The following is a 14,160-nucleotide window of genomic DNA, read 5'->3' on the forward strand; positions in this document are numbered from 1 at the left end:
GGGGGGGTGTGGGGCCCCTCTACCACGGGGGTCGTGGGGCCCCTCTACCACGTGTGTGTGTGTGTTTGGCCCCCCTGCCACAGGGGTCGTGGGGCCCCTTACTACAGGGGGGTGTGTGTGTGGCTCCTCTACCACGGGGGGTGGTGTGGGGCCCCTCTACCACGGGTGGTGTGTGGGGCCCCTCTACCACGGGGGGTGTGAGACCCCTCTACCACGGGGGGGTGTGGGACCCCTCTACCACGAGGGTGTGGGGCCCCTCTACCATGGGGGGGTGGGGCCGCTCTACCACGGGGGTCGTGGGGCCCCTACCACGGGGGTGTGTGTGTGGGGCCCCTCTACCACAGGGGGTGTGGAGCCCCTTTACCACAGAGAGTGTGGGGGGGCCCCTCTACCACGTGTGTGTGGCCCCTCTACCACTGGGGTGTGGCTCCTCTACCACAGGGGGTGGTGGGGCACCTCTACCACGGGGTTGTGTGGGGCCCCTCTACCACGGGGGTGTGTGTGTGGGGCCCCTCTAGCACGGGTGTGTGTGTGTAGGGCCCCTCTACTACGGGGGTGTGGGGCCCTCTACCACGGGGGGGTGTGAGACCCTTCTACCACCAGGGTGTGTGTGTATGGGGCCCCTCTACCACAGGGGTGTGTGTGCATGGGGCCCCTCTAGCATGCGGGGGGTGTGAGTGGGGCCCCTCTACCACGGGGGGGGCCCCTCTACCACGGGGGTTGTGGGGCCCCTCTACCACAGGGGGCTTGTGGGGCCCCACACCACAGGGGGGTTGTGGGGCCCCTCTACCACGGGGGCGTGTGTGTGTGTGGCTCTACCACAGGTGTGTGTGTGTGGGGCCCCTCTACAATGGGAGGGGGGTGTGGAGCCCCTCTACTGCGGGGGGTGTGGGGGCCCCTCTACCACGGGTGTGTGTGTGGCTCTACCACAGGGGGTGGTGGGGCACCTCTAGCACGGGGTGTGGGGTGAGGGGCCCCCCTACCACAGGGGTGGGGTTGTGGGGCCCCTACCACGGAGGGTGTGTGTGTGTGTGGGGCTCCTCTACCACGGGGGGGTGTGGGGCCCCTCTACCATGGTGGTGTGGGGTCCCTCTACCACGGGTGTGGGGCCCCTCTACCATGGGTGTGTGTGTGTGGGGCCCCTCTACCACGGGGGTGTGTTTGTGTGGCTCCTCTACCACGGGGGTGTGTGTGTGTGTGTGGCTCCTCTACCACGGGTGTGTGTGTGTGGGGCCCCTCTACAATGGGAGGGGAGTGTGGAGCCCCTCTACTGCGGGGGGTGTGGGGGGCCCCTCTACCACGTGTGTGTGGCCCCTCTACCACGGGTGTGTGTGTGTGTGGCTCTACCACAGGGGGTGGTGGGGCACCTCTAGCAGGGGGTGTGGGGTGAGGGGCCCCACTACCACAGGGGTGGGGTTGTGGGGCCCCTACCACGGTGTGTGTGTTTGTGTGGCTCCTCTACCACAGGGGGGTTGTGGGGCCCCTCTACCACGGGGGTGTGTTTGTGGGGCCCCTGTACCACGGTCGGGGGGTGTGGGGCCCCTCTGTCACGGTGGGGGGGGTGTGTGGGACCACTCTACCACTGGGGTATAGGGCCCCTCTACCACGGGGGGGGGGGTGTGTGGGGCCCCTCTACCACGGGGGGGGGTGTGTGTGGGGCTACCACGGGGTGTAGGGCACCTCTACCATGTGTGTGTGTGGCTCCTCTACCATGGGGTGGTGTGGGGCCCCTCTGCCACGGGTGTGTGTATGTTTGTGTGGCTCCTACCACGGGCGGGGGTTGTGGGGCCCCTCTACCACGGGGGGGGGGGGTAGTTGTGGGGCCACTACCATGAGGGTGTTTGTGGGGCCCCTCTACCACAGGGGTGGTGTGTGGGGCCCCTCTACCATGGTGGGGGGGTGGTGTGGGGCTCCCCTACCACAAGGGGTGTGGGGCCCCTCTACCACGGGGTGGTGGGGCACTACCACGGGCGGGGGGGGGGGGAGTTGTGTGGGGCCCCTCTACCACGGGGGTGTGTGTTTGTGGCTCTACCACGGGGGTGTGGGGTCCCTACCACAGGGGTGTATGGGGGCCCCTCTACCATGAGGGGTGTATGGCCCCTCTACCATGTGTGTGTGTGGCCCCTCTGCCACGGGTGTATGTGTGTGGGGCCCCTCTACCACGGGGGTGTGTGTGTTTGTGTGGCTCTACCATGGTCAGGGGTTGTGTGGCCCCTCTACCACAGGGGGTGTGTGTGGGCCCCCTCTACCACGGGGGGGGGGGTGTGTGGGACCACTCTACCACAGTGGAGTATAGGGCCCCTCTACCACGGGGAATGTGTGGGGCCCCTCTACCACGGGGGTGTGTGTGTGTGTGTGTGTGGGGGGCTCCTCTACCATGGGGGGGGGGGTGTGTGGGAGCCCTCTACCACGGGGGCGGGGGGGGAGCCCTCTACCACGGGGGGGGGGGGGGGGGGGGGTGGGAGCCCTCTACCACGGGGGGGGGGTGTGGGAGCCCTCTACCACGGGGGGGGGGGGGGCCCTCTACCATGGGGGGGGGGTGTGTGTGGCTCTACCACAGGGGGTGGTGGGGCACTTCAAGCACGGGAGGGGGGTGGTGTGGACCCCTCTACCACAGGGGTGGCCCTCTATCATGGGGGGGGGGGGGGGTGCTCCTCCTACCACAGGATTTTCTGCAGCGATTGTTTGACCTACTTCGAGATGTGACGAAGCCTCTTTTCTCCCCTGCCTGACCTCTCCTCTCCTTGCTCCAGCTCAGAAACCTCGAAATAGCCATATAAACTCGAGCATATCCATAGTGGACGGAGATGATAAGGACTTTGTACGTGTGAAAAAACACTCAAACCAGCAAAAAAACAAACCTGTGGTGTCGGTGTCAGCACAGCACCCCCGGTGAGTGCTCTGTTCGGGAGTGAAGCCCTCACTGGGTGGAGCTGCAATGGCTGTGGAGCTGGTAGCTGGGGAAAGGATGGAGAGCAGCCTTGGCCTGAACTCTGCTCCTACGTTGCACGGTCGTTATTTGTGTTTACAGAGTGCGCACCTTGTTGGCAGAGGGGAGACGTGGTGATGCAGCTCTGGACAGGTCTGTAACAGGAGAGCACTGCAGTCTGTAACCCAGCCCTTTCTCTGCCTACGGTCACTCCCCGCCCCACCACCACCCCAACAGGAGATCCAACGGTCCAGGGTGTTTCGATAGAATCTAGAACATCGAACAGTACAGCACAATACAGGCCCTTCGGCCCACAATGTTATGCTGACCTTTAAACCTTGCCTAAGACTATCTAACCCCTTCCTCCCACATATCCCTCTATTTTAAATTCCTCCTTATGCCTACCTAGCAATCTCTTGAACTTGACCAATGTCCCTGCCTCCACCACCGCCCCAGGCAGCACATTCCACGCCCCAACCACTCTCTGGGTAAAAAACCTCCCTCTGATATCTCCCTTGAACTTCCCACCCATTACTTTAAAGCCATGCCCTCTTGTATTGAGCATTGGTGCCCTGGGAAAGAGGCGCTGGCTGTCCACTCTATCTATTCCTCTTAATATTTTGTACACCTCTATCATATCATGGAACCTAGAACAGTCCAGCACAGGAACAGGCCCACTATGTCTCTGCTGACCACGATGCTAATTCTGCCTGCACATGATCCGTGTCCTTCCTGTTCGTACCTGTCTTAATATCCCTCTGAAACTGCCTAAATGCCTCTTAAGTGTTGCTGTTGTATCTGCTTGGCAACGTGAAGACATCTACCACGTTCTCTGTTTAAATAATCTCCTTAAACTCCCCCCTCTCACCTTAAACCTGTATCCTCTAGTATTTCACTTTCCCATCCCAGGAAACAGACTGACTGTCTACCCTATCTATGCTTCATAATTTTATAAACCTCTATCAGGTCTTCCCTCAGCCTCTGAAGCCCTGCAGAAAATGACCTAAATTTGTCCAACCTTTCCTCACGGCTAATACTGTCCAATCCAGGCAGCATCCTGGTGAACCTCTCCTGCACCCCCTCCAAAGCCCCCACACAGTACTCCAAGTGTGGCCTAACCAGAGTTTTATACAGCTGTGACACGACTTCACAACTTTCATATTCAGTGCTCTGACCAATGAAGGCAAGTGTGCCGTTTGCCTGGTTTACCACCCCACCTTTCAGGGAGCTATGGACTTGGACCCTGAGATCCCTCTGTACATCAATGCTGTGATGGATCCTGCCATTATCTGTAACCACCTCCTGCTCTGTGTACCCTTGCAGCCCCTTTCATTCACTTCCCCACCCCTTACATTCATCCATTCTGTGCACCATTTCCAGCCCTGTCTGTCCACCTCCCACCTCTTCCATCCATCCTGCTCTGTATGCCCTTCCCGCCCCTTCTGTCCACCCCCCAGCTATATAAAAACCCAGATTCACATCTCTGCTCAATTATCCCTGCCCACCTCTCATCTTCTTGCCAAGATCAGTGCATCACTGCAGTCGACCAGTCACGTCCGTGCTTTTATCTTCATAGTCGATGGGGCTTCAGGCCATGTGCAATCTCCACTTGTGGTTGTGACGGCATCCGTTTACACAGATAAAACCTCCAATGTGCTCTATAGGAATAACTGCCAGACCAGGCTCAGCATCAGGGCCCAGAAGGATGTATTAACAGAGATGACTAAAAACTTGGCCAAAGACTGGATATGGAGTATCTTGGGGAAAGGGAGGTCCAGGGTGGGAATCTGGAACTTGGGACATTGGGAGCGAACGGCACAGCTGCTGATGTTGAGGTGGAGATCCTGTAGGACTGCAGGGTTGGATGAGGTTACAGAGGCAGATCATGTGGAAGGCTGTGCTTGGTGTGTCCTGACCCTGTATCATTGTGCAGACCAAGTGTGGGTTCCTTCTGCTTCTAACAGTGGAAAACTTGTGTTTTGCCAGCAAACTCTTTCCGATCTGGATTGGAAATGTGACCACTCGTATCACTGAAGAATCGTTGCGCATGATATTTGAAACGTGAGTCATTTTGTTAGTGGGGGCAGTGCGAGGCTCTGGGTGTGTCTGTAGGGGACTGGGAGCCTGTGTCTCACAGTGCGGGGCTCTGGGTGGGTCTGTAGGGGACTGGGAGCCTGTGTCTCACAGTGCGGGGCTCTGGCTGGGTCTGTAGGGGACTGGGGACCTGTGTCTCACAGTGTGGGTCTCTGGGTGGGTCTTTAGGGGACTGGGGACCTGCATCTCACAGTGCGGGGCTCTGGGTGGGTCTGTAGGGGACTGGGGACCTGCGTCTCACAGTGTGGGTCTCTGGGTGGGTCTGTAGGGGACTGGGGACCTGTGTCTCACAGTGTGGGTCTCTGGGTGGGTCTGTAGGGGACTGGGGACCTGTGTCTCACAGTGTGGGTCTCTGGGTGGGTCTGTAGGGGACTGGGGACCTGTGTCTCACAGTGCGGGGCTCTGGGTGGGTCTGTAGGGGGCTGGGAGCCTGTGTCTCAGTGCGGGGCTCTGGGTGGGTGTGTAGGCGGCTGAGAGCCTGTATCTCACAGTGCGTGGGTGGGTGTGTAGGGGGCTGGGAGCCTGTGTCTCACAGTGCGGGGCTCTGGGTGGGTCTGTAGGGGGCTGGGAGCTTGTGTCTCACAGTGTGGGGCTCTGGGTGGGTCTGTAGGGGGCTGGGAGCCTGTGTCTCACAGTGCGTGGGTGGGTGGGTGTGTAGGGGGCTGGGAGCCTGTGTCTCACAGTGAGGGGCTCTGGGTGGGTGTGTAGAGGGCTGGGGACCTGTGACACACTGAGGGGCTCTGGGTGGGTGTGTCGGGGGCTGGGGACCTGTGACACACTGAGGGGCTCTGGGTGGGTGTGTAGGGGGCTGGGGATCTGTGTCTCACAGGCTTTGTGAGGTTGTTGAGTCTCATTTTATCCAGATTTGGAAGAACAAGGGGTGATCTGCTTGAAAGGCAGGAAACGCTGGGGGTGATTGATGGGGGGGGTTGGAGACTGAGGGTGTGTTCCTCGGGCCACAGGGTCTGTTCCCGGAGCAGCAGCCTTGAGAAAAGGTCGCCCACTCAGGACCGAGGAGAGGTGGTCCTCATGAATCTTCCGAATCCTCTGCTCCCGGGGGTTCTGGAAGCTCAATCATTGGGATTACGTATGAAAGTGATGGGTTTACTGATCCTGATGGAACGTAGAAAATAGGAGGAGGTGTAAGCCATTTAAGTCTGCTCTTGCTTTCAAAATAGTAATTGGTTTATTATTGTCACATGTACCAAGATACAGTGAATAGCTTTGTTTGCGTGCTGTCCATACATTGAAGTAGTAAAAAGAGGGATAAAAGGCAATGCGGAATATAGTGTTACAGTTATAGAGAAAGTGCAGTGCAGGCAGACACAAGGTGCAAGGGCAACGACGAGTCAGATTGGGAGATCAAGAATTCACCTTTATTGTGTAGGAGGTCTGTTCAAGAGTTTGATAATGGTGGGGGTGGCGGGGTGGGGGGGGTCTGCTGGCTGCTTTACCGAGGCAGCAAGAAGGGGAGGCTGGTTTCCGTGATGTGCTGAGCTGTGTCCACAACTCTCTGCAGTTTCTTGCTGTCTTGGGCAGAGCAGTTGTCTTGATGCATGGCCCTCTGTCTCAATGCCATGTTCCTGCTCTATCCCCGTGACCCATGTCCAGAAAATGATTCATCTGTTTCTTAAATACATCCAGCTGGGTGGTGGGGGGGGTGGGGGGGTGTGGGGTTGGAATCGAGTGGAACTGAACCCAGAATGAGCCATGTTTTCAGTGAATGATAGGCAGGTTTGAGGGGCCAAATGGTCTACTCCTGTTTACTTCCCTGCACTGGAAGGCGGCAGCTGTATCCGTGACCAGCTCCATTGTGGTTCTGGTCCTCTTCCTCCCCTCTCTCACCCTCACCCCTCGAGGGTTTCCCCTAGACGCACTCTCCAGCAGTGGGCTTCAGAAGTTGGGGACCCCCTCCTCCCCAAGGTCATGCACCCTGGTAACCACTCCGACTCCAGAAATAGATTTATTATCACTGACTTAGATGACGTGAAATGTGTTGTTTTGCGGCAGCAGTACAGTGCAGACATAAAATTACCATAAATTCTCTCTTCTCCCCCCTCCCATTGGGCAGAAGATACAAAAGCCTGAAAGCACGTACCACCAGGCTCAAGGACAGCTTCTATTCCGCTGTTATAAGACTATTGAATGGCTCCCTAGTACGATAAGATGGACTCTTGACCTCACAATCTACCTCGTTATGACCTTGCACCTTATTGTCTGCCTGCACTGCACTTTCTCTGTAACTGTAACACTTTATTCTGCATTCTGTTATTGTTTTCCCTTGTACTGCCTCAATGCACTGATGTGATGAAATGATCTGTATGGACGGCATGCAAAACAAAGATTTTCACTGGACCTCGGTACACGTGACAATAATAAACCAATTTCAATTCCAAATTACAAAATAAATATATAGTGCATAAAAAAAGTGCGTGTGGGTGTTCAGGCTCCTGTACCTCCTTCCCGATGGTAGTAGTGAGCAGAGGGCATGTCCCAGATGGTGAGGGTCCTTAGTGATGGATGCTGCCTCCTTGAGGAACCACCTCTTGAAGATGCCCTCGATGGTGGGAGGGATTTGTCGGGAAGCAGACAAGCACCTGATAGACCTGATGCGGGCGGTTTTGGGGATTTGGTGGGGGTGAAACACTTGCAGTTCAGAGGGCTGGATGATGCCCTGCTTCAGGGAGGGTGCTGCAGGAGCTCCCTGTGGGAGGCTGGTTCTGGGCTTGAGCTTTGGAGAACATCCTGTCTGGGATATGGGAGGGTTGAGGTAACGGGAGCTCGGGGCCCTGACCGGTCTGTGGGATCGCGTTTGGATCAGGTCTGTGGGCCGCAGTCACAAGCCTCCCTCCCTGTGAGGGAGACGTGTACAGTTGCCACGCCCGTGCCCTCCCTCTGCCTCTGCCACCCCCCTTTGTAGACCAGGCCAGGCTGCAGATGCCCCTCACCGTATTGAACGGCTCTGCTTGTGTCCCCCTGCTGCAGTGTTGGAACCATCCACAGCATCAGAATGCTTCAAGATCGCTTTTGTGCCTTCATTAACTTCACCACCAAACAAGGAGCCGAACGTGCCATTGCAGAGTTACAGGTACCACGGGCTGCCCACTGGGGCAGGGTGGGTGTCCATGGGTCTGAGGTAAAACTGCGGGGGCTGGGGCGGGGAGGTGGTCTGTGGGTCCAGAGGAGGGCTGTGAGACGTGTCTGGGGCAGTCAGAGGGGCCTACAGCGTAATTCGAGCCGGCTGCCACCAGTGGGAGCCGTTGGGCAGCAGGACAAAGCCCCTTGTGATAAGCAGAGGTAATAAACGGGCAGAGATGTCCTTTACCTGGGACGTCCTGTCCACAGCTCCTGGTGGGGGCAGCCTCACCCATTCCCGGACTGTGTGGGTGCAGAGGCCTCCACAGAACAGTCGGTGCAGACATCGGTCTCACCTCTCCGTCTCTGAGTCCGTTCACAGCTGTGGGCATCTTGCATTTATGTAGTACTTTTACCGTTTGGTGCAGTGAGGTCATTTTGGAGCAGGTCAAACAATTGGCAAAAGGGAGAGATTTGAGTCGGGTCTTAAAGCAGCAGCGGGGTTTCGGGGGTCACTGGGGGGCAGGTACTGGGGAGGGGGCATGTCTGCTGGTGACTAGAGGGTGGTCTGGGGAGTGAGGGGTTGGCCGGGGAGGGGGAAGGGATGGTGGGGAAGGGTGTTTGGGGGGAAGGTGATGAGGGAGGATGGATGGTCAAGGGGAGGCTGGTTGGGGAGGGAGGGGAGAGGATGGGAGCTGTTGGAGAGGCAGGGGTAGTGTTCAGTGATTTTAGTGGGGGGGTGAATTGGACAGAGAGGTGGGATGTGAGAGGCAGGTTGTGGTCTGCGCCAGGGTTACGGAGAGAGGTGGGAGCTCCCCAGTCAGCAGTGAAAGGGAATGGACCAGCCCAGAAGATGTGGATGGGGTCCGACAGTGGGTGGGGTGAGGCAGTGACCAAGACGGACCCTGCCACATGGCAGCGGAAGTCATTGGGCTAATGACGGGGCGGATGCATGCTCCTTGGCTTGTCTCGGGACCCTGGGAGCAAACCCCTCCGAGGGGGGTCACAATTCAGGCAACGAGGAGCAGAGGCGGCAACAGGTCAGTCAGCAAGTAGAGCCATAACGAGGTAGATTGTGAGGTCAAGAGTCCATCTTACTGTTCAATAGCCTTATATCAGCGGGATAGAAGAGACTGGTGGTATGTGCTTTCAGGCTTTTGTATCTTCTGCCTGATGGGAGGGGGGAGAAGAGAGAATGTCCGGGGTGGGTGGGGTCTTTGATTATGCTGGCTGCTTTCCCGAGGCAACGAGAGGTGTAGACAGAGTCCATGGAGGGGAGGCAGGTTTCCGTGATGTGCTGAGCTGTGTCCACAACTCTCTGCAGTTTCTTGCGGTCCTGGGCAGAGCAGTTGCCATACCAAGCCGTGATGCATCCGGATAGGATGCTTTCTGTGGTGCATCGATAAAAGTTGGTGTTAGGGTTTTTCAGGTCAGCAGTGGGGAAGAAGCTGTTGTTGAACCGTGAGGTGTGGGTCTTCAGGCTCCTGTACCTCCTGTCTAATGGCAGCATCGAGAAGAGGGCACAGCCCGGATGGTGGGGGTCCCTGACGATGGAGGTCGTCTTCCTGAGTCATCGCCTCTTGTAGACGTCCGCGGCAGTGGGGAGAGCTGTACCCACGGTGGAACTTAACCTCCAGCTGAGAGCCGGGAGGTGGAGTGGTTGGGGGGAGGGGAGGGGGATCTGCTGGGAGTCAGGGTGATGGGAGCAGGGAATTGGTGAAAGTCGCAGAGGGATGTGTGAGGGAGCGGTGGGGTGTCACTGCGTTCTGGCCACTCTGATTTCCCCCTCTTCTCCCTCCCCCCCCTCACCCCTCTCTCCCCTTCCCCCTGCAGGGTATTGAGCTGGAGGGAACAAAGTTGGTGATCCGGCATCCTGACAATAACTACAAGAACCTTGGAGCAGGGAGGGCAGGAGCGGCCCGCTAACGTCAGCCGTGTAAGTAGCCGTCGTTCATCGCCCAGCCGGGCAGACTGCAGGACCCCTCACCGTCGCTCCAGCTCCTCCCTCTGCCCAGTGACTAACTGCTTCTCACTGCCTCTCCAGCAGGGACCGGCTGGCACTCCCACCCACCATCCTGCGCTGCTCCCGGGGGAAGGTCGGTCGACGGAGGGGGCCTCCCGCTGTTCAGAGGTTCGGCCGGCGGGCAGGCAGAACCAGGTGGATGTACCTCTCTGTGCATGTGCATGTGTGCGTGTGTGTGTGTGTGTGAGAGAGAGAGACGGAGACCCCCGCGTGGTGTGTGAGGTGGATGATGGACCCTGGGGCCAGCCGGCGTTGTTCGGAGAGAGTCGACCTCGGCTTGATGGCAGAGACGGAGACGGCTTTTTGTCTGGAATCAAGTCTTGAAGAGACGGGAAGACCACGTGGGGTTGGGAATGATGAGCTCGGATAGACTGCTGGGGGTTTAATGGGGAGGGTTTGTGAAGGAACAAGCAGTTTCCTGACACTTACGCACATGCACACACACACACACACACACAAGCACGAGCACACACACGCAGACAAACGTGCACACACACACCAACCACATTCCTTCGGAGAGCACATCAGGGGGCCTGGACCACGGGCTGAGCAGCTCCTTCACGTGTTTCCCTAGACACAGGCCATTCGGCCCATTGAGTCTGTGCCAGGTGAACATCTACAGCATTTGCTTCTGGAGAGCACGTGCGGTCGCCCTACACCCCCCCCCCCCCCCCCCCCCCATGGGCAGGTGTGGAGTGGGGTCCCCAGTGTCCTTCCAAGAACACCCTTGCCCCTCCCCACTGACTGCCTGAGGGGCCCTCCTGGCCCTCTGTTAGGTCATAGCGAAGGCTTGCAACCTCTTGGCGATAGTCCCACTTCCCTGCACTTGTCACTTGCAGTATGTCTCCCCCACGGTCAAATCAGGAGCCCACCTCAGGGTGGAGGCTCCCCGTGAGCACAGATTGTAGTGACGTCGTCACCTTGGTGGGAAGTGGTGGGGCCCCTGGTCTCTGACAGCCCCTTCAAATGCTGCTTGCCGTGACTCCGGCCCCCCTGCCTGAACTCTCCTCCCACCGCTCCTCCTGGTCTTCCCAAGGCCATTCCTGCTGCTTTACTGACTCCCAGCAGACGGGTTCTGGGACTGTGTTGTGGGTGGAGACCGAGGGCCCCCCTGCTGGTGCCATGTCGGATAGGGTGCCGTGTAATTGTTAAAACTCGGTTCCCAGATGATAAATGAGCTGATTTTACATTTTATAAAATGCACAATGTCTTTATATATTAAAAAAAATCAAGTTTTTACAACCAGATCAAAGATGATTTGAACAAAATGAGGAGCGGTAGAGACTGCAAATATATATTCGTGCAAATCCACGGCCTCTGTGTGTTTTGTCTCGGCGTGCAGGAGTGTACACACCCCCCAGTGTGGCACAGGGAGTCCCATCACCACACTGACACACCCTGGCCATCGCGTCAGAGGCGTGAGCCACACAGGCCAGCGCGAGAGGTGTACAGAGGCTGGCTGCCTGCCCACCCAGGTCTGGTGAGGGAGGGGTTCTAGACCCATCAGTTAGTGGCTGGCAAGAAGGTGCACCTTTTGGGAAGTCAAACCAGGGCAGGACACGCCATGAATGGCAGGGCCCTGGGGAGTGTTGTAGAACAGGAGAGGTACAAGTACATAGTTCTATGTAAGTGGGGACGCAGGTAGACAGAGTGGTGAAGAAGGCATTTGACATGCTGGGACTGTTTCCCCTGGAGCGAAGGAAGCTGAGGGGTGACCTGATGGAGGTTTATCAAATCATGAGAGACAGGGTAGATAGCCAGTGTCTGCAGTTTTGGGCCCTGTATCTAAGGAAGGATGTGCTGGCCCTGGAGAGGGTTTGCAAGAATGATCCTGGGCACGAAAGGGTTAATGTATGAGGAGTGCTTGATGTCTCTGGGCCTGTACTCACTGGAGTTCAGAAGGATGGGGGGGGGGGGGGGGGGGGGGGGGGGGGGGGGGGGGGGGGGGGGGATCTCATTGAAACCTACCAGATACTGAAAGGCCTGGATAAGAGTGGACATGGAGAGGATGTTTCCATCAGTGGGAGAGTCCAGGACCAGGGGGCACAGCCTCAGAAAAAAGGGGCGTCCCTTTAGAACTGAAACGAGGAGCAATTTCTTCAGCCAGAGGTTGGTGAATCTGTGGAATTCGTTGCCACAGAGGGCTGTGGAAGCCAGGTCACTGGGTATATTTAAGGCAAGAACTGGTAGGTTCTTAGTTGATGAAGGGGTTGTTATGGGGAGAATGCTGGAGCAGACTTGATGGGCTGAATGGCCTAATTCTGCTCCTCTCTCGGTCTGTTTCCCATGGTAGGGGTGTCTGAAACCAGAGGGCACAGGTCCAAGGTGAGAGGGAGAAGGGCATCTGAGGGGTAAGTTTCACACATAGTAGTTGGTGTCAGGAATGAGCTGCCAGAGGAGTTGGAGGCAGGAACACAAACAACATGTCAGAGGCACCCGGACAGGCAATTGAATGAGCCGGGCACAGAGGGGTGTGGGTTCATGCGGGTGGGGCTTCGAGGGATATGGGCCAAACGCAGGAAATTGGGACTAGCTGGGTGGGCACCGTGGTCAGCATAGACTGGTTGGGCTGAAGGGCCTGTATCCGTGCTCTGACTGTAGTGCAGGCAAGTGGGATTAGTATAGGTAGGCATGAGGGTCAGTGCAGCCACAGTGGGCAGAAGGGCCTGTTTCTCTGTTGTACAGTATAGAACATAGAACAGCACAGTACAGGCCCTTCGACCCACAATGTTGTGCTGACCTTTAAACCTCGCCTAAGACTATCTAACCCCTTCCTCTCACATATCCCCCTATTTTAAATTCCTCCATATGCTTATCTAGTAATCTCTTGAACTTGACCAATGTCCCTGCCTCCACCACCACCCCAGGCAGCACATTCCACGCCCCAACCACTCTCTGGGTAAAAAACCTCCCTCTGATATCTCCCTTGAACTTCCCACCCATTACTTTAAAGCCATGCCCTCTTGTATTGAGCATTGGTGCCCTGGGAAAGAGGCGCTGGCTGTCCACTCTGTCTATTCCTCTTAATATTTTGTACACCTCTATCATGTCTCCCCTCATCCTCCTCCTCTCCAATGAGTAAAGCCCTAGCTTCCTCAGTCTCTCCTCATAATGCATACTCTCTAATCCAGGCAGCATCCTGGTAAATCTCCTCTGCACCATTTCCAACACCTCCACATCCTTCCTATAATGAGGCAACCAGAACTGGACACAGTACCCCAAGTGTGGTCTAACCACAATACTATGACCAGGCCACACACCGACCATGGACTTACCCCTCAGATCCCCTTCGAACCTTCTCCCTCACACCTTTGACCTGTGCCCCTCTAGTTTTGGACACCCCTACCATGGGAAACAGACCGTGAGATTATAGGAGCAGAATTAGGCCATTCAGCCCATTGAGTCTGCTCCACTCTCCCACCTTCTCCCTTTAACCCCCTCACCAACAAGAACCTATCAATCTCTGCCTTAAATACGCCCAATGACTTGTCCTCCACAGCCACCTGTGGCAACGAATTCCACAGATTCGCCACCCTCTGGCTGAAGAAATTGCTCCTCGTCTCAGTTCTAAAGGGACGTCCCTGAGGCTGTGCCCTCGGACCCTGGACTCTGCCACTGATGGAAACATCCTCTCCACGTCCTCCAAGTTGGTGAGGAACCTCCGCCGGCCCCGCCGTGTAAGACTCTTCTCAGTTTTGGCCGCTGCCCCTGGGATTGAAAACCCAGGGCCGGGGAGGGGGTATGATTTGCAAAGCAGACACAACAGGGAAAGTGTTCCAACCATGAGCTACGGGAGAAACTGAAAGTAGTGTAAAATCCAAGGAAAACGGCTGCCAGAAAAAGCAGCAAGATTGGGAGGTGGTGCAAGAATTCAGCGGGGTGGGGGCCAAGACATTGACAGGAAAATAGGATCTGAGAGCGACCGGGGGAGGTGGGGGGGGGGAGTGGAGGGACCGTCCGGTGCAGGCACAGCAGGGGTGGGACTGGGACAGGTTTCTGTGGAAGACAGGGGAGGGGGAGTGGGGTGGGTGAGGGGTCT

At 57.2% G+C, this 14,160-nt stretch overlaps 1 protein-coding gene across 2 annotated transcripts in view; it reads left to right on the plus strand.

The window, feature by feature from the left end:
- Positions 1–11,432, plus strand: part of si:dkey-33c12.4 (uncharacterized protein LOC560112 homolog) — a 56,354-nt gene extending 44,922 nt beyond the window's left edge. Inside the window, exons 14-18 of one of the 2 annotated variants that reach the window (XM_052010402.1) lie at positions 2,754–2,892; positions 4,916–4,990; positions 8,009–8,111; positions 9,932–10,034; positions 10,143–11,432. In XM_052010402.1, the coding sequence (XP_051866362.1) occupies positions 2,754–2,892; positions 4,916–4,990; positions 8,009–8,111; positions 9,932–10,024 (410 nt within the window). In that variant the 3' untranslated portion in view covers positions 10,025–10,034; positions 10,143–11,432. The remainder of the gene's footprint in view (positions 1–2,753; positions 2,893–4,915; positions 4,991–8,008; positions 8,112–9,931; positions 10,035–10,142) is intronic. The other variant, XM_052010403.1, reaches the window with a different exon arrangement.
- The last annotated feature ends 2,728 nt before the right edge of the window (positions 11,433–14,160 follow it).

This window comes from Pristis pectinata, chromosome 2 (genome assembly GCF_009764475.1).
Source record: "Pristis pectinata isolate sPriPec2 chromosome 2, sPriPec2.1.pri, whole genome shotgun sequence".
Classification (NCBI taxonomy): Eukaryota; Metazoa; Chordata; class Chondrichthyes; order Rhinopristiformes; family Pristidae; genus Pristis; species Pristis pectinata.